The 26,773-nt window shown below is 36.9% G+C and overlaps 1 protein-coding gene across 1 annotated transcript in view; it reads right to left on the minus strand.

Moving 5' to 3' along the window:
• OCA2 (OCA2 melanosomal transmembrane protein) overlaps positions 1–26,773 on the minus strand; it is a 161,083-nt gene that overhangs the window by 84,637 nt on the left and 49,673 nt on the right. Inside the window, exons 9-14 of the mRNA XM_030951234.1 lie at positions 22,783–22,854; positions 21,888–21,953; positions 20,753–20,809; positions 19,367–19,491; positions 15,712–15,850; positions 6,289–6,421 (exon numbers count right to left, since the gene is read on the minus strand). Coding sequence (XP_030807094.1) covers positions 6,289–6,421; positions 15,712–15,850; positions 19,367–19,491; positions 20,753–20,809; positions 21,888–21,953; positions 22,783–22,854 — 592 coding nt within the window. The remainder of the gene's footprint in view (positions 1–6,288; positions 6,422–15,711; positions 15,851–19,366; positions 19,492–20,752; positions 20,810–21,887; positions 21,954–22,782; positions 22,855–26,773) is intronic.

A 26,773-nucleotide genomic window follows, 5' to 3' on the forward strand; every position in this document is an offset into this window, starting at 1 on the left:
AGGCCCACGAAAGAATCTACAACATTACAAGCCTAACCCTGATTGTATATGGAATAGTCAATTTAGTACGTCTATGAGGGTCACATAAGATTCAGATGGAGTAATCCACAGATATTAAGGTGAGTTAGAGTTCTCATCACATTTCAGGATGGTTGATAAAGATGTACATTAACTTTCAGTTGGCTTGTTCCTGAATGACAGGTTGGATATTTCTCTCTCAGGTAACATGAGCTCTGTTCTCATCTCTGGGTAAGTCAGACTTTAGAGGCACAAACTTATTTTAGTCCTTGTGGGTTTGCCCTCAGTTTCCTCTATGGAAATTCCCCATCTTTTAAAAGCAGGAATCTGAATGTATTTAGGTTCTCTGCGTGCTCATTAGTACTTGCTTAATGTGCTTAAAATTCTTCATTCTGTTACACTGAGAACGGGACAAAGAAGTCAAGTATTTTGAGCATGCATTTATCTAAAATTCTACTCTAGTTTGTTTCAGGAAATTTTTCTCAGGTGTGAAATCTAGAAAAATAACTCCAGCTTACTATCAAATAGTTTTCATTCAGACTGCCAGATTTGCCAAAGAAAGCCATTTTTGCTGATGTCTTCCATTAAACTACAAATCTCCCCTAGAAAAAAACAACCTCTCTTAAATTCACTGTACTTTCCTCAAACACAACTAGATACATTCCCATCCCAAAACATTTAGCACAAAATGTAACTACTGCTGATGTCCTTTCAATATGAGAAAAGGCACCACAAGCCACCACTTAGAGATGGCATTCCCAAGCATAAGGAAAAAAGAACCAAAAAAATATAAAGCCTCAAGAGGACAACAGTCTTTTGGAGTATTTCAAAAATAGTGCCTCTTCTAATGCTTTTAAGAGGATAAGATGAAGAGCAATACAATGCAGCCTACTTCAGACTCACCATAACTTTTATCAGTGGTTTACAAGTAAAAATGGCAACTAATACATTGAACACGCTTTGATAAATGAAAATAGCAGAGCAATTAAAAGTCTGTCAAGCTTACACTTGTATTTGAAAAACCATCACAGTGAAAGCTTTCTGCAACAAATAAACACAGATAATGTGTTGCATAGAACTCAACAGTTGTTTTAAGCTCTGTGTATTAGGAAGACCTCATGATCCTCAGAGCCATGAAAGTGGAAAAACTTTGTCATAGCTTCATTCAAACACCCCAATGGAAAGGCTCTGCTTTGCCAACCACTGTATACCTGTGCAATCCTTTCACAGCTGAGGTCTGGATACAAAAACAGAGGGGCACAGAGGCTGTAAAAGAAACAGGAGCTAGCACTAAGTTTTTCCCTCCCATCAGTGATTTTCCAGTACTCATTCCTTACATGCAAAATGAGTATAATAAATTGTGAGGTGCTGCTCTATTGATTCAGAATGACACTATATTATACCTTCTTTCTGCATAAGACAGGTAAAGTAATATTACAGCTGCCTTCTTGTGATGGCTACATTACCAATGCACTAAGCAAATAATATGAGCTTGTCATATTCTCCTTGTTTTGCAATGTCGGAATACTATTTTTATCATCTGAAGACAAGAAGAGGGAGATCAATGTTTTTCTTTTTCGAAGGGGAATACTCTATCAACTCTAAAGCAGTTCAAAGGACATATACAGGAATTAAAGCATAAAATTATTGAAAATATTTAAAAATACAAAAATCTTCAATCTGTGGCAAGTAAATAGCTGTACTTCTTTTCATTCCTGATCAAGAAGCTATTGAAGGTGCAAATAATAAAAGACAGTTTTTGATTTGCATTTTCAAACATAAAGCCATGGCCCTGGTAGATCCTGATATATTATCCAACAAGGACTAAATACGGTGTCTGAAGGGACATTAAGACTACCTATTTTGTTTGAAACTGATAGTCTTACTGTTCTTTCAAATAAAAGACACAATATGTACTGGAAAGATATTATCATAGATACCAAGAGCATTCATAAGAAAGCTACACCTTTCAGCTCAGTATGCTAACATCCATGGTAGAAGAGTTAAAATGTTAACTATTCACTATTTGGTGTTAATATCTACAACTGAATTGCAGAGAAGAGAGAAAAAGAGATCACACAAAAAAAAACCAACACACATTTTACCGTCCACATTGGTACTCAAGATTGAAAAATATTCCCCATAAAATCCAATGAAATTAGCATCTTAGGTGAGGACAGTAGAGTGTGGTGCATATTGCAAAACTTCCATTCAGACTGAGCTTAAAGTTGAATTCTTGAAATGAAAACATATTGAAATATTCCTTTCTTTGGCATTACTGTCTTCATAAACTGCTTGCTACTTTCCTCACTTGAACCAGCTTCCAAGTGAGGACAGGCCTCTACTTCCAACATCACATTAAATACCAACTATGCTTTACTGGCAGTTCGTAAAATACCTACATAGGCACAGATGGACCTCAGGACAGAGATTTGTCAATTTACTTAATTCAGCTGCATTCATGATGTACCTTTCACTGATTCTAGTAAGAAATGGTTCCTGAAGTTACAAATATATTACTAGCAAAAATAGGACTAAAGACTGTTCTTTGACCCTGAGCAGCACACATAGTGGTGTTTCACTACACCTTATCCTGAGTGCCCTCTGTGTCCCTGCAGTGTCCTTGTGGCCCTAGACATAACTGTTATTTTATGTCAGCTTTTTGCATTTCAAAGTGTCTGGCAACAAGTATTGTAGTTTTTTGCAAGTCATCACAGTGATTCTTTCCCTCCTCCTCTCCCTCTTCTTCTCTTTCAGAACATCTGTAGAGTTTCATGTGGAAGAAACAGATTTGCTCACTCATCTGGCTACCTCATTTCCCGTTGTGGGAAACAGCTCTGTGTTTTTCACACATTAAGCACTTTACATATGACTATGATTAATTAATTCCTTCTGTTGTCAGCTTTACATGCTGACTCTCATACTACCATCAGTATTTTCCCAGCTGCTGCAGACAGTGAGTTACACCAGAGGGAATAACATGCTCCCCCCTCTCCTGCTAGTACCACTCCCACTTAAAGGGTGGATGTCTTTCAGTCAGTGAAAAAGTTGGAAAAAAAGAGCAAGAAACAAAGTAGAAATGGGGAGCTGGTGCCAAAGTTGTGCTAGGAGAAAGCTCTTCCTCTCTGGCAAAAATGGCCAGTATAAGAATATTTGTCACCAGAATATGTGCCACCCACTCTCCTGGGATAGCAACTTAGCCAAACACTGAGGTCCACGTCTCCACAGCTTGACAGCTGAGACATAATAGCGTATTGATAAACTTCCCAGGAACTAAATAATGTATTCTTAACCCTTAAAGGAAGAAAAAACTCTGGCTTTATGCTTTCAGAGTGGCAGTAGAAACTGTAAATTTAATTCCTCGTATACTCAGATATTATTTCCCTTACACATTCTTTTATGAAAGTGTAGATACATACAAACTTTTCAAACCTTCTCAGCTTACTCTTCTAGCCCCAGCATCTTTTGCTGCATCACACAGAACAAGGAGCAGGTTTATCAGCTAAAAGACATTCTCAAAAAAGTCCTCAAAGATCCCTTCATTCTTAAAGAACATTTGATTTTCTCTCTCATGGATGAGTTCTTCAGAGTCTTTCTTTCTTTTGTTAGCTACCCCGCTTAAAGCCACTGCAGGTAGACAGTGGTTCCTGGGAAAGAACAGGTATTTTTACTGCAGCAGAGGTCCTGCAAATCAGTCTGAAAGCCAACAGATTAAAAACACTGGTAACATATAGTGTTGAAATTAAGCTAAAATGTATCTTCATAATAAGAGCATTGTTCGTTTTTAAAATTCATACTAATCCATTTTAATAGTCTGTGTATCCTAAAGCAGCAGAAAAAAAAAGCTTAAAGCACATGGTGCACAGGAATAAAAAAAAATCTGGGGAGAAAATATACCAGTTAAATCTCACATAACTTGTTTAATTGCTAATTGAGGGCAAGGTGAGGAAAGACTGGTATTTAGTTGATTAAAACAGCTGCTTCAAACAAGCCATTTGAAGTTATCACAGAACCATTTCAACTGGAGATGAAAGGATCCCTGGAAGCACCTTGGAGGCTATTCTGCAAATCCAGACCATGACAGCTATCTCCTAATGGAGCTGTATTGGTCTCTCTCTTTCTCTTCCTCTCTCACAGAAATTTTCAATGGAAAGAGTGGCTCTTCAGCATTTGCTCTAATTGAACAGCTCCTGATTAGGTTTGCAGCCAACGGCCAGCAGCTGATTATGAGAACACATGGTATACTGATTAGGAGACTGCTGAATCCGACCAGACTAAGGTGCAGGCAACAAGGATTACCAAGAAATTAATTGAAGGAAATATGCTCACTAGTGTTTCACTGGAAAAATAGTATGCCAGTGAATAAACAGTACTATTCAGGTTAATTTGAAAAATTTTCATACATACTTTTTTTCTTAAAAATCCAAAACATAAGCTTAAAATTTTATAGCCAAAAGGAAAAAAGTAGCAATTCCATGTTCCAAAATATATATTTATAAAATAATGCTATTATATCAGGATCAATACTGTTTACAGTTGGGAGCATTAATTTTCTTGATGGCTTTTTGAAAAATCATAATTTGTAGGGTCACTGGGAAAGAATCTAAGCATGTTAGGGTCCGAGTTAATTTCTTTATCTCTCTTGCTCTCTGGATAAGACCTCTAAGGGTGCAGAAAGCCTCAGCAGTTTTAAAATGAAAATGCCTACCTCATACCAGACAGATATATAGGAGAAAGAGAAATTTTCCTTACATGTCTTAGGAAATAGTTAATATAATATCTAGAAAACCTCAAAAATATTTGTGATCTAAATTCTGGGAAAGACTTTGGCCTTTAGCAATACAAACAGAGTGCACCTTGTGCTGAATAAACATTGAAGTCAAAACCAAAAGTCTTCAGAAGATCTTCCTAAGCAGGGAAATTTCTTCTCTGACTTTTCTATCCGATGGGATTCAAGACACATGGTATAATCTACTGAGGAGAGGACTGTCACTTCTGGCTTTTAATAAAACCATAATCCTCAAGCAAATTTCCCCTGGAACAGGGCAAGGCACTACAGGTACTGCTCCTTTTGCCCTAAATGAGATACCTATCATGAAAGTCTCTGCCACAGTTAGTCACCTTGGAGTCTCCTTATAAGAGAAAAGTAAACTTTTAAGGCCTGCAATATATCTCTTCTAGCATAGGCAGCTCCATTAGTCTTGAAAATCACTTATCTTTCTCCACAGATAACAAATGAAGCCAAGATCTATCAACAGTATCAGAAGTTGTCCTCTCCATGATAAACAGATGCCACACACACAGGTTGAGAGACATCATACAGGACATTAAAACATGTCTTGCATGGTCAGTGGAAGCCTGGATCTTAAGTCTTCTGCAGCGAAAGGTGAAACAAGCATCAGTCCCAGGGAAGAAACAGCTCTACTTGACTGTCTTTGTACAAAGCTTGCTAATAAATTATACTTATTGAAGTATTTCTTACCTTGTAAAGAAATGGTGAACATTTGGGGGGTTAGTATTAAATTTCAGCACTGAAAGAGAAGCCCTAGAACAATGCTAAAAACTTCAAAATGACTGAATTGAAAAACATAAAAGCATGAAGACAAAGAGGGACTGACACAGTTGGCAGTCATTGAAACAGCTTTAAGAAGACTTCTAGAGATTATTGAGGTGAGTGACATAAAAAGACATAGATTTAGTTCTACTGAATTGTAGAAATTATGCACCAGGGAAATTTAGGGTAGGAAGAGCCACAGAGGCAAGCTGGGGATGACTTAAAAACTTCTGCTTTGATGAAATGTCTTTCACTGACCAGATATCGGTAAAAGATTGCGGAAAAATTCAATGGAAGAAAACCATCAGCAAGGGAATACATCAGTGCCCTATGTTTGTTGTAAGGGAAACCTGGGATATTTCTAAATCGTGCCTGTGAACTCCGCACCTTGAGCAGATATTATCTGTTGCAACACAGAACATCCTGATACTCATACCTATGACTGTAATGAATGATAAAAAATATTCCTGCATATTTTGTAAGGTATTTAATAATTCATGTCAAAACCTCAGACAAAAGACCAGAAAACAATCCACTTCTAAAAATCAGAAAATGGCACAACTAAAATACAATATGAATTATTAGTTGAAAAATTACTGTTCAGAGAGTGAGGAGGGTGGCACTTCCATCTGAAGACTTTGTAGTAGACACTACTCAGTTTCCATTTAACACATATTCGGTGTAACAATATAACTTTTTTTCACATTCACACTTACCTACAATTTCACTTGGCTCCTTATTGTAAAGTTTTTTGTTCCAGTAAAGAAGTCTGAGAAAAGGAAAGGAGACCAGAACAACAAGGCAGATACCCAAAAACATATGCCCTGTGAAGGCTGCAAAATCCAATCCCTAAAAATAAAAACAAAGACCTAAATTAAAAATCACTTATTTTTCTGTATTACCTACAGGGAAAAGCATTCAGCTTTATGTAAGTCAACAATCAATAATAAATATAAAGCAATATAGTAAGTTCCAAGTACAGTATCTGCTGTATTTCATCTGTTCCAAGGAGACAAGTGACATTAAAATTTAATTCAAAGAACATTGCATTACAAGTTACTCTGAAACACCTAGTGCTCCTGAAATGTACAGTAAAAAAACCCAAACTGAATCATTAACTTTTACTTCTCACTTAAATTACTTTAAATTCATTTCAAATCACTCACAGTCTCAGAAATAGTTGAATTTTAATTACCAGATTTTGTTTAAACTGGTGAAAACAGAAATGCTTACAATAATTCTATTTGAACCATTCTTCTACAACAAAAGTATTATTTGTCAATATTGTGTTTATTCTTCTTTCTGGTTAATAAATGAACACATTTCTTTATATTTTGCACAATGAAATCTTTTCATGAAGAGGTTTTAAAAAAGGTTAGGCAGAACATATTAAAAGGCTGAACATATTAATTGCTTCCAAGCAATAAGGATGCACAGTGACAACTTGCCCTAAAACTTTGAAGTTTGCCAAGCTGTGAGTAGGACATTGGACTAGATGGCCTCTAGGGTCCCTTTCAATTGAGTTATTACATTTTTCCATATTGCAGACATTGTAGTGGGTCACGGTTAGCCTTTGCGCTGGGCTTTTCTGGAGCAGCCATGACTCGCCTGTCCAAAAGAAGTTACCCATGAAGCTCCAAGGAGGATCACATCCAAGTAGTCAGGTAGGAGGCAATTGTTTTATATCCAAAAACCAGAGGCTGTCTAAACTGGTGATCCCAGCAGAGCAGACCTGTGACACCTGGAATAAAGCATGGCTCAAGCCCTGGATAGCCCAAGTTGTCCCAGCTGAATTTTCAGAGCACCCAATGATTTCCCAGAGACTCTGGAAAGTTAGTTGATTGTAGGATCTCCCTGTGACACACCACTATGTCTCTATTGTTCCCTGATTTTTAACTATGAGTTTCCTATAGGTCCTTTGGTAATTCCAATGCATATTAAAAACAGCTTCCCTTGTAGTATCAGCAACAGCTGATACTACCTCCAGTGTGTTAAGACTGTTGGGAACTTACTGCTTTAAACGTGTGTTCTTCTATATTGTCAAATGCTGAAAGAATTTATGTGGAAATTTCCTAGTTGAAATGTCTCTGGTTCAAAGAAAGGAAGAAAAAGTTTCTCTATTGCACCACAGGGCACAATAAAAAGACACATAACACAAGAAACTGATGACAGTCATAAAGAACTTTCATAGCCAGATAAAGATTGGTGCGCTTTGGCAAAAAAAATCCATAGCTTGCAGACAGTCAAATAAATCTCAAACCATAAATATGCAGACCTAGGATTAGAATTTGATCCTATTAAAATACAGGTTTAAGCTTCCTGAGGTAATGTCATCCCTACTTGCTATTTAATAGTAGATTCCTTGACTCTTCTACTCTGCAGACACTAAAAGGTGAAACTGTACCTGTCCATTTGCTGGCCTTTTGCTGTTACTTAGCTACAGCCATTGCTTTTATGAAAGCAGAAGGGAGACTCTTCAGGCATTGGAATGAGATAATTTTAAAAATTGGACAGAAAAAAGTGACACCACAAAGAAAAATAACATACCTACATTCAGTTTGCCTACACAATAGGTCAGGCACTTAGGTGTCTGACATCTCTGTAAGACAGTGTTTACAAATCGGTTTCTACAGAGATTGGCCTCTGGGCATCAAGTTAAGATTCAGAGTTACAGGAGACATTTCTATGAGGGATGAAAACAACATTCATAACTCTAAGAAATTTACAAATGAATAAAAAAAGGATTCCTGCAAAGGCTCATGTTTGTGAGACCAGCTGCCCAACTATATAAACTCCATATCCCCCATGTTTATTTCCTTAATGAAAACCACTGACAATAAATTGACAATAAATCCATCTAAATCTAACTATATCTAATATATCTAAATATAAATATAAAGATATCTGAACCCATCTATATATGGGTTGCCTCTAAGATTATAGCCAAAAAGAAAGATCATAAAATTTTGGCCAGAAAAGTAAGAACTTTAAACCTCAAGAGTTGAACTGGCTTTAGTTCAGAAATTTTCCAACTTTAACAGTGTGCCATTAAAGGAGTCAGGAAGTATGCAAAATCATTATTCAGTTTTGTATGGTCTCTAAAATGGCAAAGAGAGGTAGGAAGCCAAAGCTATTTAAGCTGTAAAAACACTGAAGCTACACCAGCCAAAATAGAAATGCCTAAACCTGACCGGAAAAAAGATCTATCCTCTGAAAGAAAAATGACTGAAAACAGGTGGTTGAAGAGCAATAAAGTAGTTAGGAGTGGTCAGATTATACTCAATACAGAATTACCAGAATGAGGAAAATTACTTTTGCACTCAGACTAGTCTTACTAAAAAGCAGTGGAGATGAAACTTTTCTTAGACTGGCCAGCTAGCAGGCCAACTATAATGGTAGAAATTCTCTGTAGAAATACACAGAAATAAAGATAAATGCAAAAATAGGAAGTAAAAAAAGATAAACAGGAACCCAATGAATTCTTGGTAACCCTCAAGTTTAAATATGTGGTGTCTTCGTCACATGTTAAAGGATCTTGACTTTAAGGAAGTAGCTTATTGCAAGCAAACACAAATACAAAAAGTCACTTGCCTTTACATTTTTTATTGTCACACCTATTTCAAAGGAAAAAGAATTGTGTCTGGTTCCTGAAATACCACAATGCAGAGGCTTCTCAAAAAATAGAGCACAAGAAACACATCACTTGAAACCCACAAAATTAATTTATTGATGAAGAGAATCACTCAACCTAGAAGGCAAACTGAAATGCTGAGGATAAGAAGGAGGTCTCAGGTCTGACTCATAGCTGAAAGGAATTGAAATGAGATAGAGATCACAATACCCTGGAAAAAAAAAACCAGGATTAACACAGCTTCATGACATAAGAGCTGATGCAGATAAGCCTTGAAAGTGATTTGCAGACACCATCACAAGAAGAAAAAAAAATATCTACTAGATTTTTTGGCATCCCATCCAAGAGCTTATCGAAACTTTTCAGAGGGAGTAGCTGGGCTGAGATTCAGGATTTTATTGAAGTTCATAATATCAGCACATTGATCTTTCATATCTCTGAGGTCCCTGGTGAAAAAGAAAACATGCTGCTCTGCTCCTACTGCAGAACAGCTTTCCAAGTCTGCTGAAACAAATTCTTTTCTAACATGGAGTTTGCCTATTCCAGGACAGAGCTTGCATGACAGAATTGCCAGTGATAATGCAAGACTGGAGTCAGTTCTCTTACCATCTCTTGCTCCCAGCTTTCCTCCCCATTACCTCCTTACATTGATCCACAAGAGACAGTGAGTGAAAATGAATCCTGATGATCACTAGCCTTGGACAGCTGATGCCCTGTAGCCATGGAGGCTGAGGACTACCAAATGCACTACTTTTTATGGCTGATATCAGAAAGGCTGAAATACAGTGAAATACAGAGAGCTGCCCTCCCTGATGCTAAGCACCGAGCCTCACTGCAACACAGGGAATATGTTTTCAGGGAAGAAGAAGGCTGATTTCACACCAAGCATTGTCAGATAGCTGGTAGCCAGCTGGCAGCCTCTTGGGGAACTTTAAGAGACTAAAAGGTTTTCACTGTACCACAGATACCATGGATGCAGCAGAGGATACCTAGGTAATGGCACAGTTGCTTTATCAGTTGCCCCTGTTCCTTTTCCCACACTCCAGAAAGGACACACAACTTCTCCACAGAGCCTACATTCATACCCTTTGTGGCTGTGGATAGCACATTTTATACCTCCTGAGTTTTCTGCCCTGCTGGAGCTAGGATTCAGCATTGTAAAAAAGCACTAAAGTGCTCCCCATGTCTCCTGGATACGACAAAAAGTCATTTTCACAAAGATTTTCTTTTCCTGCACAATAGACTGGAATAGAATTGACATGCACAATAGGCAAGAAATATTTTTCTTCCAGAAGATTTCAGTCTATGAGATAAATACAAAACACGCTTCAAATGTCCCTTACTTGAGGCTATGATGATTGTGTCAAATTCTTCCTGTTCCCCAGTCGGGAGAAAACCTAAAGATTTTGTTTAAGCAAGACAACAGCCTAAAGGTTCCACTGCCTACAGATTCAGAGCTGAAACAGAGTGGGAATCTTTCCTTGGTTTATAGATTAAAATGCAAAGTCAAATATATCAATTTCATATTAGGAGGAAGTATCATATTGCTTTCCCAAAATGCTAGCTTTCTATCGTCTTTATTATTTTTTTCATTGCTTCTGGAGATGCAAAATTAAATTCTAATAATTCAGACCTTTCCACAAGGAATCTGCCTATTTAGAGCAATGAGAAAGCAAAAATTATAGCTATGTGCAGCGATTTGGGGAGCACCAAGTACTGTTTCTAGCCAGAATGCCCTTTACTTAATATTTTAAAACTAATAAAATGAAGAAGAGCAAGAGTAATTTATTATTTCTACACTGGCTTAAACATCCCTTCTAGCTGAGTGACTGAGATCTGCATTTTTTGTCATGGGAGCTGCTCATGATGTCTGTCACCCTGGTTTTTTAAGATTTTCTAAGCCTTCTGATATGGACATTCTTGTAGTGAACTGTTCCAGACACTTTCTGTAAATAACTGATTGTTTTGTCTTCTTCTATGGAGGAGGAGAAAGTTGATAGACTACTGGTTTGACCAGTGTCATTGGAGAGGTGTCCCTATCACCCTCCAATCCACTGTCACTTTTGGAAAACTATAAATGTTGGAGTCAGAGAATAAACTTCCTCTTTCTTGCTTCACCTGGAGAACCGTGGTGTGCTTGCATTCTTGCGTGTCCGGTAGCGACAATGTCACTGAGCCAGAAATCACTGATGTTCCAACCCAGTCACATGGAGATAATGTTTATTTGAGACACTGATGAACCTCCTTTTTTGTGTTACATTATGCTGTTTAATGATTACTACATGCATAGATGGTAAAAATTCTGAAATCAGAGGTAAGCCCATACATTTTAGTTCATGCACTTTAATTACACTAATAAGTGTAATTTTCTCTTGAGAAAAGGAATCAATCAAACATCAACAGAAGGGGTAGAGTTCTACAAATTGATTAAAAGTTTTAACAAGCTTGTATTCAGCAAACTCAGCAAAAATAGCCTACTAAACTATGGGAATCCATTTTACCAGTGCTTTAAATATCTGTAAAGCTTCATATATAGGATTGTCTCTTCTCTTTTTTTTTTTCAGAAGTACCTACTTTCATTCATAAATTTTTGGTACCATAATTTCTCATTAAATATAACCAGGTAATATCACATCATGCTAAATTGCATCATGAAGGCTGAAAGTCTCTAAAAGGCAGCACAGGAAAACCTGATGTCTATCAGCTTGCCAGGAAATTCCTGTTAAATGGCAGGAATAATTCTGAGTGGTATGCTGAAACCCCCATATCCTCATCAGACATCAGATTACCAGCACGAGCTTTATCACATGCTAACAAAAACATAAATAAAATGTAAATAAAAGGATATAACCCAGTGGTTAGCATATGCTAAAACTGCCTTTGCTTTTATCATTAGTTCTTTTATTCAGATTTAGCTTGGACACATCAATGCACATGTTCACTATCACTTTGTTCACAGCATCATTTTGCTCTGGAGACCTATTTGCCATCCATTCCTTAAAGAACTGGGAATCACACCCTTGTGCTTAGAGCACAGCAACTTCTAATCAAAGGTGTATTTGTAGAAGTTCATGAAGTTCCCAAATACAGAAGATTTGCTGTCCAATCCTTCTGAGAGCAAGGACCATATCCAGCTGGTTCATGCTCTATTGTGCATATACACACGGAGTTCTCGAAGTCTGAAGCTCATATTTCTTCAAAATAAAAATATAATTTTGTTAAGAGTGGCCATGCTGTAGCAGCACTCTGAAGATAACAAAACATTAAAAAATGTTTTCTGTTCACAAAACAAGTTTTCCATTTGCTCTTATCCTAAAATCAAGATATAAATGCTGTTTTGTGAAAATTCTTCTGACTCCAACTAAGAACAACCAAGAACACAACAAATCTTCCTCTCCCATTATGCAAATGTTCCACTGATTCCAGTCATGATGGTAGGGAATATGTCAGGATTATAAATTAAAAACAGCTAAAAAGAAAATATTCTTTTAACATTCATTTGCATCTCAAGACAAGTAAAGAGACTTATTGCTACATTTTAATGAGCAAAATGTTACAAAAATCTTATTTATTCAAACATGGTTTAAATAAAATATTTTTAATATAATGTTAGTTTTCCCAGAAGCTAGGGAGAAAAGTCTCTCCGGCACCACAGTAAACAGAAAGTAAAACATTTCTAACACTGTAACCAGATAACAGCACCCAAAGTAACAAGGCTGCATTTCATTTCATATTGATATAAAAGCCAACGTTTCCTACAAAATTGTAAACTTGCATAATATTTAACTTGAATTCTTTTAGAGGTTGATATACAGCAGTAAAAGTTCAGGAAGACTGGTAAAATTCTCCTCCTAATAGCACCTAAATAAAGTAGAAAACCAGATAATCTACATAGGACAGTTCACTATTCAACTTCCTGCAGAGGTGGTTGTCCAAGTACTCCTGTACCTACTGTGCAAAAATGACACTGAGAAGAGAATGAAAAGAAGAATTCCAACAAAAATATCAAGTGGAAAAAATTTCTATAATTCCTAGAATGTCCAAAAACATGACCATAATGCTAAAAAGAGCTAGAAACCAAGTATTTTCTATAGAAAACACAGTAATATAAACTATAAAATATAGTGCATGAAGCAGTGTTTCTAAGATGTCATTAATGCATTCAAGAACTTTTACCTCTGAAACATTAAAAAAAAAGTAATAAAATTAATTTTAGTTGGTACTAATATAGTAGGTTCCCCATGCATTTTAGACACAGAATTGTGCTAGCTCATGTCACCCTTCTGCACAGCACCCTTTACTAGAAGTAGTTTCAGAAACAAGACAGCAATGTCTATATATATATATATATCTCCTTCTGATCAAAAAGAGCATGCTGGAGCAGGTGGACAAAATTAGGAATGCAGCTATTAGTTCAACAGCTCAGACTGTAAGAGGCCAGATGGTCCAGCTCCCTTGCTGACCTCTCTCTTGGCTTTATCCAGTTACCCCGGACAGCACTCTCCCAGTCAAATCTCCTTTAGAAGGGGTGAGCCCTAAGCAGTGAGGACATATCCCAGACCATGACACTCTGCTTCAGGATCAAGGATAGGTCTTTGACCCTCTTTTATTTATATACACAGATATAACAACTGAGAATATAGAAAAGAAGCAGTGTAAATTATGTGACTCTGTGTTGAACATAATCTATTTTACTACATTCTTATTTCTGTGATGCAGCAGAAGATCTGAAAATAATCCAGACTGAAAACATCTGGAAAGATTTTTATGCTTGTTTCAGATACAGAATTTGCTATAATGTCATATTTGCCAGGGTATTTATACATCTGAGTTCTCCTAAAAATATTAATAGCTCAAACAAGAAAAATGTAACATGGTTTCTTCTCAATTGCAATTGCTTAATTATTTCCCATGTTTATAGCCACTTCTAAAGGTTCTACAGAAATTATGAGTTTCTGAGTATTTAGGAAAATTACCTGCATTGCAAGTGCTAATTATTCTCTTCTAGATCAGAAGTTTTAAATAGGTGATCAGATTTCATATCTAAAATTTAAAACTGAGCTATCAAGTTCTCAGCTAACAATAAATATTACAGTCTTCAAAGTTGCCATCTGAACTAGCCAACTGCAGTACATTTCAAACATTTTGATGGCAAACATTCAGTTTATTAAATACTATGAACTTTCAAAGACCTTTCCCAACATGGACATTACTTAAATGAGTGCATTGAATTAATTAGAAGAGATCTTTCTTTCACAGAGCAATAGAAACATAAGTGACTCCAAATGGAAAAAAAAAAACAAATATAAACTTAGGATTTTGTACTACAACTCTCTCATCCACTTGCACAGTTGTTTTTACACTAGCTCAATGAACACTAAATTTCTCTATAATTTTTTTTTTGGGGCGGGTGGGTTATCTGGCCAAATCAGAAAGCTCATCCCTGGTGTCCTTACAGATGTGCCCATTACATTACCGCTCATTCCATGATGCTGCATGTTGGTGAGAAGAAGGGCACCCATGAGAAGTGAGAAAGATCTGCCCCATGCCAGGAGGGGCTGCCCCTTGCATCCTGAGCAGATTGTCTCCCTGCTGCCCCACTACCAGGGAAAGGGGGTGGCAGACAGGACCAGAGGCAGAAGGAAGGCTTGATGCCCTCATGTTCAGGAGTAGCACGGATAGCTTAAAGCACAGAAAACTCAGCAAACTCAGCACCATACTGATGCTGAGGGCTGCAAACACTTGCCAGCAGTACAACAGCCACTCCACAGGGCAGAGATACCCATGTGCATGGGAAGAAATGGTGGAACTGGGATGCTCCTGCTGGATCATTCATGTCATGCAGTCCCACCCAGCACCATAGCTTTCCCTTTGGCACCAGGCACCCAGCAAACAATAGGAGAGCCAAGAGCTGGAAGCTAAAATTTGTCTCTGCAGCTTGGAGATAGCAAAATGTTGTCAGGAGGTGGGAGCCAGCTGCAGCCTGTGCTGCATGGGAGAAGAAACCACCCCTCTCTCACACCCCACATCCCCTTGGGCTGTGCTTGAAGAATAAAATGTGTGTCATGGCTCTACAGGGGCAAAGCAACCTCTCTGCAAAATGTCGAATTGTCTCATTTTAACTTTTGAAAGAAAACCTATACAGAGAAAATGGATGGATTTTCATCTTCATTTTCATATTTTTGGTTTTTTGCAATATGTTGCCCTGTCTGCAGCCTCTGTTGTTCTGCTTCTTTCCTCACTTTGCCATTGATAAGGAAATCCTCACCAACAACAAAAAAAAGAAACTGGTATTCTTAGTCCAGATCAAAAAAGTCTATTCTCCATCACTATTTTGTCCCCAAAAGATCACTCTCTTCTGTCTGATAATCCTACTGAAAAAGAAGTAGCATGGCAAAAAAGACAATTATGTTCTGTTTATATGGCTGTCTGGGGGAAGAGAAGAATCAACATTGCATAAGTCAACATCACTACTTAATTTTAGTAGCCAAACAACTGCAGTACATACCCTCCTCCTCAGCTCCTGCTTTGAAACAATGATCACATTTGGAGGATCCCCAACAGCAGTGGCAGCTCCCCCAATATTTGTGAAGATTACTTCCGCAATCAGGACGTGCCTAGGATCAAGATTAAGTACTTCACAGAGCCTGCAGTGTAAAGATAATGAAATTAACTTCTTATCCCATGGATAAATTACCTTAAATATTAAAATGCACAAAAAATACAAAATGCAGTCATTTCATAGACAAAGGTAGGATTTTAAACATAATGTGTCAATAAATGCTATGTTAAAGCATTTATTGTGCTAGAGTAATTATAACAATGTAAATGAAAATTTATGGATTTTCTTTACATTTAAAATGCAGTCATTAATGCCTACAAAATTGATGCATTTAATCAAAAGTTGTCAACTATTACAAGAATTGGACTACACAGAAAATAGCATTTAAATTTTTCAGTGTGATACAGCTTCTGAAACCATGGTCCTTAAGCTGCACTGACCTGTGGAGAACTATTCTGGTCAACCACAAGCTCTGCACTCAGCAACAGTGATTAACTTTCTTATGGGAAGCAGTGGTAGAGGGTTGTGCAGGCTGCCTATTAGCCATGAATCATCTATTAGAGACTCCATCTTTCAGGTAGGTTTATTCAGTTTTTTCTGTTCCTATTTTCCTCCTTCTCTAAAGCTTGATCATGAGTATTTCCATTTGGGATGAAACCAGAGCAGAAAATATACATTCTTTATGGTTAAAAAATTCTCAAAATGTTTTTAGCAGTTCAAATATATTTAATATTTCTTTGGTGGGATGCTGTTTTGATAAGAAAAAGTAACTTGCTTCTTTAATAAGAAGCACCTTAAAGTGCTCTGACAAACACAGGGGCTGACTCAGAAACCTCCTGATCCGTTTGAACTCAGACCCACTTACACAGAGTAATCTTCACACAGATTACTCCAACTCACAAATTACATTTACGCACACACCCGCATAATCTGCTCTGTCCTGAACTACGTGTTTGACTTTAAACTTAGGCTCTGCTAATAAAAGCTGAAAGTTAAAGTCACACCTAAGCACTTTGGAGTAAGAAACAACTACTTTCCTCCTCACAACTTATCAAAAGGTTGCTCCAGAATGTAAAGATGGAGGCCACACTTAAATTATTGTCCCCTATATCTCATAGTAGGTGGGGGAAAGAGTGTGCAGGAAGAATGCTTTCTGACTGCAATGCTCTCACACATTTCCCTGAAAGAAGGGTTGAACTTCACTGTTTAGCCTAAGTCTGTGTTATGAAAACCTATATTTCAAAGAGAAAAGAGTATTGCAAAAAAGCTTAACCTGATTCACTTACACTATCACCAAGAGTGTCAATTTAAAACTCAGAAAAAACACTCTCAGATGGCATATATGTCAGTACATAAAAATTCTGGAAAATAATAACTGTGCAAAAAATACACTATTTCCTCAGCAGCATGAAATCATTTAGTTAAAGGGTACTTTGTAGCACTACTGGTTCAAATGTATCAATTGTGGTACAAGACCACAATTGTACATTCAATTTTGACTCCATTGCTCCTTGATTTCCCAGTATTTCCAAATATAAGCTAAACTTTTCTTTAGTGATTCTTTCTTTTTGATGGGCCTAGTGGTATTTTAAAAAGAGAACTCTAAAGTAAGAAAAGGCTAAGTCCAAAGTGTAAATCCATCAGAACATCTTAACTAGATGGCAGGATCACAGTTCCTCAGTTTACTTATCCTTCATGTGTAAAAACATTAGCCTTTTCCACTTCTCAATAACAAAGTATCTTGAAAATAAGCAACAGGCAAAATGAGGTAGTTATTACTATTTTTAGCAGGTTACTACAAAATGCAGAGTGAAACAAGTATCATGTTTCAGGCCTTATCATAGGAAATATAAACCCTAATGTTCACAGAGTCAGTATGATTTTCTGCAAGCTTTATCTCCATGGCAATGGAGACTGCACAGTGCAACACAGCGAAGCTGTAGACAATGGCAGTAAGATAAAAAAGAAAATGACCCCCAGCATGAAGCTTCTTGAAGTAGGCAATTATTTGGTTTTAGTAGGTGAGATAAAATTTTATTTTAGTTTTGATAGTGATTCAAATACAAATGTTTCCCACATACTGAGTTTCCCCTTCTTCAGTGTTACAGGCTCATTTAGTATAAAACAAAAGGACTTAGTATATATATAGTACAAAAGTCCATTACTTAAAGGTGGCTACAAAGGCAGAGGCTCTCCCTTCACAAGGATCCACATGAAGAAGACAAGAGGCAACAAGTACAAGGGAGAGATTTCACCTCAACATAAGAAAAACAATTTATGGTGAAAGCAGTTAACCACTGGAACAATCTCCCCAGGGATGTGGTAGAGTCCCCATCACCAGAGGTTTTCAAGATGTAATTGAAGAGAGTGCCAGATAATCTCATCTAGCTTTCCTTTCCCATGAAAGGTTGGAACAGATGGCCTTTCGAGGTCCCTTCAACCTGGGCTATTCTGGGATTCTTTGAAAACAGAATAAATGTTACTGTAGCTCTGACTGTGAAAAGCTTTTTATGCTACATTGACTTCTGGATTTCAGTCAATTCCCAAATTATATTTATCCAAAATATTCTGTAACACAGCTAAAGAAAACTTGGTGTTTAATAGCTCCAGTACTGCTTACTGCTAGGAATGCAATTATTGATTAGGGTACGGCAAAGCCATCTCTTTAATATATAATCGGACAGAAGACAAATGGAGCTTTCATTCACCAGCTGTTTCCAGTCTAGAATAAATTTCACTTGCAAAATTGGTTTTTACTGCTTTACACTGCATTTTAAAGAGGGGGCATATCTTAATAGATTCTTGTGTACTTTAATGACTGCAAGCATTACATCTCTCAGGATCATTTCTAAAATACACTAGATCTTTCCAAAACTGTACTGGATTAAACAGATTTGCCTGACCAGACACAGGTTAAATTCAGGTTAAACAGTAATTTATAATCCCACACTGATTAAATGTAGTTGCATATAACATGTTATTAATTCACAGAAATCTGAAGTAATTAAATTCATGGTTGTCTGCTCAAAGTTCCAAATATCTAATCTCAAACTGTGCAATTAACCAGTAGCCATCCCAGTGACATGATCACCAACAGGAATAAAATTCAGATTTTCATATTCAAGAAAAAGCTGTTAGATGAAATATACTTTTTAAAAATTTATTTGTCACTAATATTAGAAGGGATAACAGCTTCACTAAAACATGATTTACTATCTAAAATTGTATATAAATATCAGCCAGCAATGAATAAAGCAGCTTTAATTTAAAAATTCTGCCTGCTTTACAGGAAAAAAAATTCATCTACTAGGGATCATTTGGTGCAATATGCTATTGCCATTGAAATATGAAGACAAACCAGAACAGTTAGCTGCCTGCAGTGTTCACAGGTTTCAGATATGTTCTCGATATTAATGCAAAGGCAAAAGACAATCCATTCCTCTGAAAGAGCTAGCTTTTTATTCTACTGCAATAAGAGTATTTGAAGTTCTAATTTCCATTTAAATTATTAAGAAAACCTCCAAACAAATATTTTGCAGGCATGTCTACTACTGATTGCTGGCTATAAAAGAGCAAGTCCAAATCCATAACAATAAAATACCTTATGGTTACTGGAGTAAAGAGCAGCATAGTGGTAACATTGTCCAAAAATGCAGAAAGAATTGCAGCAATAAGGCACAGAAGCGTAATCATGGCCCACACCTTGCCTCGAGAGAACCGATAAGCCTAGGAAAAACAAACAGAAGCAAAATTAATGGACTGCATCACTCCAGCTTAGATTTTAAAAAACTGTAGATAAAGCAATTTGATCAAAGTTGAGCAACAATGAGCTCAGAACATTTACTATTCCTTTACTATTACTCCGACAGTGCCCTCTCCAATACTAAATAATTTGGCAAGAAAATAATTCATGGAAGTGAGCAAACAATCCCATCACACAAACAAAGAAACAAGTCTGAAGAAACACCAAGCTCTGCTGCCAGTCATAAAGGGAGTCTGTGGCAGGAGAAAGGCTGAGCCTCCATCTTCTGCCTGCAGGCCCAGGTGGACTAACAGAGTTTAGACCTCCCTTCCTCTCCACACCTGGGACACATTCCCCATCCTCAGAGCAGCACTGCTGGAGTGAGTCCAGAGGAGGGCGAAAAACATGATCAAAACACTGGAGCACCTCTCCTACGAGAACAGGCTGGAAGAGATCTGCGTTATTCAGCCTGGCAAAGAGAAGGCTCCTGGGTCACCTTTCAGCACCTAAAGAGGGGCAATAAGACAGCTGGGGGGGAGACTTTGGGCAAGGGTGTGTAGTGATAGGACAAGAGGGATTGGCTTTAAACAGAGAGAGTAGGCTTAGATTAGATATTAGTTAGAAATTCTTTACTGTGAGGATGGTGAGATTACAACAGGGTACCCAGAGAAGCTTTGGATGCCCCATCCCTGGAAGTGTTCAAGTCCAGGCTGGATGGGGTTTTAAGAAACCTGCTCTAGTGGAAAGTGCCCTTGCCCATGGCAGGGGGATTGGAACAAGATTATTAAGGTTTCTTCCAACCCAAACCATTCTCTAATTCTATGGTTGTGATTCTATGAATTACACTTTTCATGTAAACTTTTGTTCTGCTACTGTGCAAAGGTCAGTGGCCCCTTTTCATATGTGGTCATACAGTTAATGATAGTATCCTGCCCCACTGCATGGCATAGAGAGTTGAGCCACAGCAGAAATGCAGACCTGGGGAAATCAGTGAAATATTCAGCTTAATAGCATCCAAAAGCTTGTGTACCCTACCGGGGACCTTTAATATTCTCCTGTAGAAACAGAATTGCATTAAGGGCTTCCTTTCATCCAAAAGGATTTTTCCAATATTACAACATGACCACTATGATTTCTACTATGATAAGTATACGCTGACCTTAGAAGGGTCCTTTAAAGATCGTGCTTGGTGTGACAGATTTGAATAAATACTAAGTTGATAAATCTAGTACCAAATAAACCCACCTTTACTGCACAGTAATCAAAGAATCCAGTCTCTGAAAATATGGCCACCAAAACCATCTGCCAAAAGATGAGGAAAAATATAATCACTTGGAACTGATATATTAAAGTAATTGAATTATTACTCAAAACTAAAGCAGTTTGTGATACTGACAAATGGACTTCTTATATGACATAACTTTGAGAATCTAATCACCCTTATATTAGAATATCTACTACAGCTGCCAGATATCTCTAGTTAATACATCAGATGTTGAAATATACTTCTCATCATAAGCAGTCTGTAAATGTCATACGAGTCTAGTTGAATTTTATTTGTAGTGATTCAGTGGGCATCATACATTAAGTACTCAAAGTATCTCCCTTATATCATTAATCAAGAAGAACCAATAAGTGTGTTTGCTCTCTGCATTAATACTCTACAGAGCACAGAAGATAATGGCTTCAAGAAATGCTTGCATTTTCCCACATGTGGGAGGTCCCCTGTCCTTCTGTCTTTGCTCTAAACGGAATTGTTTTTTGCTTTCTTTTTCTGTGGGCAATGCAATGAGCAAGGACCAGTGTCAAGAAATAAGAAAAGCTCAGAATGGAAACAGATAACTGTAATTTTGTCTCTGTATATTTTGTTTTAGAGTCTAATAGCACTTGGACAATGCTATTTACCACAAATAGCTCCGGGCAAAGTGATTAAAATAATATATGATTAAAATCTCATCAGATATTACTTATCCATTTCTGGCTTGCTTTTTTGTAGCTTCAGACAAAACAGTAAGACAGGAAACAACTCTTCCAGCAGAGTGTGTTTGAGGAAGACTTTGAATAAACAAAATTAAAAAGAAAAATGAGAGTGATAATACTTGGCCCTTAAATAGGTCTTTCTTTTTATAAATCCCAAGGATGCTTTTAGCATGTTGTCAATACAATTTCACAGATTAAAAAAAATAGAAAATTATCAACATTTCAAAAGACTCTTTCAGAGGTCTGATCCTCATCCTTTTTGGTAAATTCCTTAAGACACAAATGTTCGTCATAAGTTGTCCAAGTAAAGTACAATTAACAAAGTATTCTAAAAGGAAACATCTCTGTACTGAATGTGATTATTTTGGCACATTTAGAGCAAAATATACATTTTAGTTACCATTCCAAACAATAATGCCAGTGTCTCATAGTCAATCCACTCCACCACTTTGACCATACTTGGCCTCTGCAATCAAAAAATACAGTTACGAGTGAATGCCACCTAACTTGTGATTAGCTATGACTTATAAACTCCACTTAATTGATGAACCATTTAAATAAATGTGATGGAAATTAATAAGTGTTCTTACAAGCTACATAAAAAGGACTCTTTATTATTGCCATTACTACTATTATTATTATTACTAATTCAAAGTACTGCTGGCATCCTAAGTCAGTCATTATCAGGCTATTGGTTGGTCTACTTGTTCCTTACTTAACATTACACAAATAAAAGATAACCAAATTACACGGTACACTGCAGTTCCCTTTTTGGTAAAAGAACAAAAGCATAGCACTTCACCTGTGAACAAACAGGAGGGTATTAAAGGGAACATAGCAATGATGTGGTTATGAGAACAACCGAGAAAATCAATCTGATGTTTCACTATATATCAACGAAGAGTAAGCAGCAGGTGAAACAAAAGGGTTGGAACATGCAGGCATGAGATGTAATTATTTAGGGTAGTATAAAGTGTATTTCCATTTAGGTTTGCTTGGTAGCCTAACATTACTGAAAATAACAGTGTTAAGCTAACACTGGATTAAGCTGAAAATGGTTGCAGCCAGCTTCCTGCAAATCAGAATAAAAAAGCATCAACTGACGTTTTTGTACTCCCCTTGTCTACACATTAGTCCGACCTCTTTTCCCACCCCAGTTTCTGTCCTTCCATTTCTCTTTCTTAAAAAAACACTGCTTTGCCATGTGCTCAGTAAGAACTGGGCAAACATGTAGATTAATGACACCTGACAGCACAGCCAGAGACAAAGGGAGCACTTACAGTTTGATAACTTACCTCCCCAACAATAGCTAAGGCAGCTAAAGCGGCCAAAGCGCCCAGCATGGCTGCAAGGGTCCTGTGAACAATCTGCAACAAAGGGTAAGAATTGACCACAGACTCCTCCAAGCATCTCCTTACTATTAAAAAGGAGGTGGGGAAAGCATAAAATCTCATGTACACAATTCTTTTCTTGGCTTGCTTGAGGGTTTTTTCTGACTAGAGGATGGTTAATTACTTTGCTATTAAAAAAAACAAACCAACCCACAAACAAAACCAAAAACCAAATAAAACAAAATTAGGAAATCAACCAACTAAAGCCTTGCCTGTGCAAATGCTGCTAGCAAGTCTCATCTCTAATAATCCAGGTAGAGAAGGGACTTCAGCACCTGTTTCTTACATTTGCCAATAGGTGACCCAAGGAGGAAAGCAATTCATCTTCCCTAACTTAAGGATCAAAAAGCCTTGTCCTTTTGGCTTCCCTTCACATCCCGTGGAAAGAAGACGCATGCCCAGGAGGCGATCCATCTCATTCTTAGTAGGGGCTTGTTCAGCAAGTGTGCCTTGAAAATGTGCTTTATTTCTCCAAGAACTCATCTGTAGTTATTTAATCCTCTGTGTCTCGAAGATCACAGATTGTGTAAAATAACTCAGCTAAAGTAAGTATGTAATTAATGAAAATCACACTACAAAAGACTGAATCTAATTACCAGCTTTCACTATTAATGTGTTTAAATATTATTCCAACACAAGTTAAAATTATTGTTGAGAAAGAAATAAGAGTCTAGAAATATTTCATTTGTCTCTAATTTCATAAGAAATATTTTGCTGATAACAAACAATAGGATGAGAGCATCTTGAGGCTCTCCTCCATGTTTGTACAGGAAAAGTAAAAAAGGAAAGATTTGGCTTTGTTTTTTCTCCTTGATTAGAAATTTTTAATGGAAATGGTAAAGAACTACACAATTTATCAAATTACTAGAAAAATAGATATATAAATTACTAACTCAAGAGTAAAAAAAATTATCTGTCTTATTCTCCTGTTTTCATCAAAAATGCACTGCAGAGCAACCTATTCATGGTTACAAAGCAGGAGATCAGACCACGATTTTTAAGCCCTAATAACCTACTTGTTCAGAGCACAGATTACAGCTCCCACCAGCTCCTACAGAAATGTGTGTGATACCCCACTGGCTCATTTTTGATTTCCCATTTCAGGGCATTGACATGTAAGCACACATATGGCCCTTCTGATTCTGCAAAGGTGGGGAGCATTTGATAACATTCCATAGCTCTTCTGGCTGGAAAGCAGGTGCAGCAATCAGACCTTACAGCTCTCTCCAGTAATAGATGCCAAGCAGAGCTGTGCATTAGGGAAGGGGATCAGCTCCTTAGCAGAGCAAACCCCAAGTGTAGGCTAGAGGGAAATCCTCAGCTGTCGTCAAACGGAAGGTTTTCTCCTCATGCAATCCCCACCCACATTAGATGGCTCTTTTGCAGTTCTCAGAAAGATATCTTAGGTTTTCTGAGATTTGTTTAGCTACAGATTTTTTACATATTTCCACATAAGCACTTTTGCTGTCACTGTTGTGTGCTTAATTGCTCACATTGAGCTGACTGCAGTTTCAGTTTCCAAGAGTTTGCTGTCACCTATGGGTGAAGTTGGCTTTAATTTATGCAGAAAGAAACTGAACAAATTAAGTCATCTGTCAGTTCCTTCATTCTGGTGGTTTTTCAAGAAGGATATACAAAGGTATATCCTGAAGAATGAACAAGGTGCAAAGCTTGTTTACAAGAAACTTAGTAAATATACAACTCTCCATTCCAGCAAACTATCAAATAAAAGTCATAAAGTAATGTAAAGCCTAGAAAGAACACTTATGTAAACTCTGAGACCTGTAAATATTCAAAATTTGATATTTAGGAAGCTTAAGGAAAAAATAGATTACTCTCTTTAATTTTCTTTTCACAGAAAATAAACCCCAAACAAATAACATATTTGCACAGGTATTTTTAAAAACTTATAAATATAGAAGTTAGGAGGCGCAGGTTACGAGTTCTGACATTCTTTGAACCACAATTCCATCTAATACACATTTGGAGGGCTTTATATAAAGCAGAATTCCATTATTATTCTTTTGAAAAATACCACAGAAGAGCCAACCCTTTTGAAGATTGGCAGGAGGATGAGTATCTTTACAGGATGATTCTTGGAGTGTATCCACAAACAACAGCTCAGGTACAGAATTGAAAGGGCTCAGAAATAAATTAAGACAGAGACTTAATCCCAGGAAAGCTGAAAGATTTAATGGACTTCTGAATCTAAACACATTTTTAAAGGTTAAGTGAGAAATCATCTGTATTCATGTGATTGTTCTCTCACTTGAGAAAGGGCATACTGTGTGCAATGACCATGGAGATGAGAAAGACAGGACTGATGAGGAGGAAGATACAAAGCTTTTAGTGTATCAGTTTGTATGCTAGAGCTCCCCACCTCCCATTCCAGCTGCAAACCTTATAAACTCTTTGCAAAAAGGACATCCACCATCACCATCACCTTTACTTTTGTCTGAAGAATACCTAGCAGTGCTGACCTACTGCAACAGCAAAGGATAGGGCTCTTGCCTTTTTCAAAGAGATAGTAATACCAATACAAACTGCTACTGAAAACAATGCAGTCCAGATTTCATTCTTTACAAAGCAGGATTAAGTTTAGAGCCCACTGATATGGGACTTTACAAGTCTAAGAGATGAAGAAATTGAAAAAAATAGAGAATGGATATTTACAGTATTTTATATTAAAAAATGAAAATACCCAAAGCTGCAACAGTGAAACAACAGTGTCAACAACATAGGTGTGTTGATAACAACCTCATAGAATCAGTCAGAATAAGCAAAGACTAGGAAAGGCTACTATAGCAATTTTGTTTCATAATTCTCTGTAGAAAGTTTGTCTCATGATTGCCTGCTGTGTGATAAGCACAATGTGCTGAATGCTGATTCTAATAGTTTCCATACTCTTAATTCAGGAGTTCATTTTAAAGTAAGACATTAAAGCAACCCAAATAATTTATGCCACAAGTCTTTTTGCTTGATATTAATTAACAATATACAGTTGCAGAAATATAATGCAAATTGGATTTAAAAAGCCTAGACCTTTCCCAGATTTAAATTTCTTTATCTATTTGAAAGTACTTTTGAATTTTTGCACTGAGTTCATCAAACCATTTGGTAGACTGTAACAGTATCATTTAAAAAATTATTCTGAATTCCAAACACTAAATCTTGTATGGCGTTCCAGGAGGCAAAAGAAAATATTTAGAAGCCGTTTAAGTGACAACGTGGGTGCTACTTCACAGCATATCTTTCCCAGCTGAAATCCAGGACACATGCACTTCTATAATGCATTTCTGAAGATACTTTATAAATTATATATCATACCAAGCATTTTATTTCCAGAAGTCCTTTGTTTTAAGTCATAAATAGCAGTTGAAATAAGTGTCAATGATTTTAATGTAAAGCTTCAAACACAACCCATATTCATTTCTTATCCATTTTGTCTCCAGTGAAGCCTGTTTTATTGAACTTCTTATTTTACTGATAAATTAATTTACATATGATAGAGTGGCAACACTGCTGCATTTCAACCAGTTATTACCAAACCTATATCCACATATGAGCTTTATGTATTTTTCACCTACCTTCAGAATAGCTAAGGTCTTCCTAATAAAATCAACAGCCAAATCCCTCTTAGACTTTATAAAGTCTCTAGTTTATTTCCTTATTCTCAGGTGACAAGGAGGGAGAGAAATATAATCTATCCTAGGATAGCTTTTTTTCTGACTTTATGTTTTGTATCTATTCCTTTTTATGTTTTAATAAGGATTGATTTGGTTAAAATAAAACACCCTCAGCAGTGGAAGAGGTTTTTCCCACAGTTTTTCCCAAAGATAATCAAGAGTGCCTATGAAAATGTGCTCCTCAGCCACATCCCTTGATGGAGTTCTCT

Source organism: Camarhynchus parvulus, chromosome 1 (assembly GCF_901933205.1).
Source record: "Camarhynchus parvulus chromosome 1, STF_HiC, whole genome shotgun sequence".
Classification (NCBI taxonomy): Eukaryota; Metazoa; Chordata; class Aves; order Passeriformes; family Thraupidae; genus Camarhynchus; species Camarhynchus parvulus.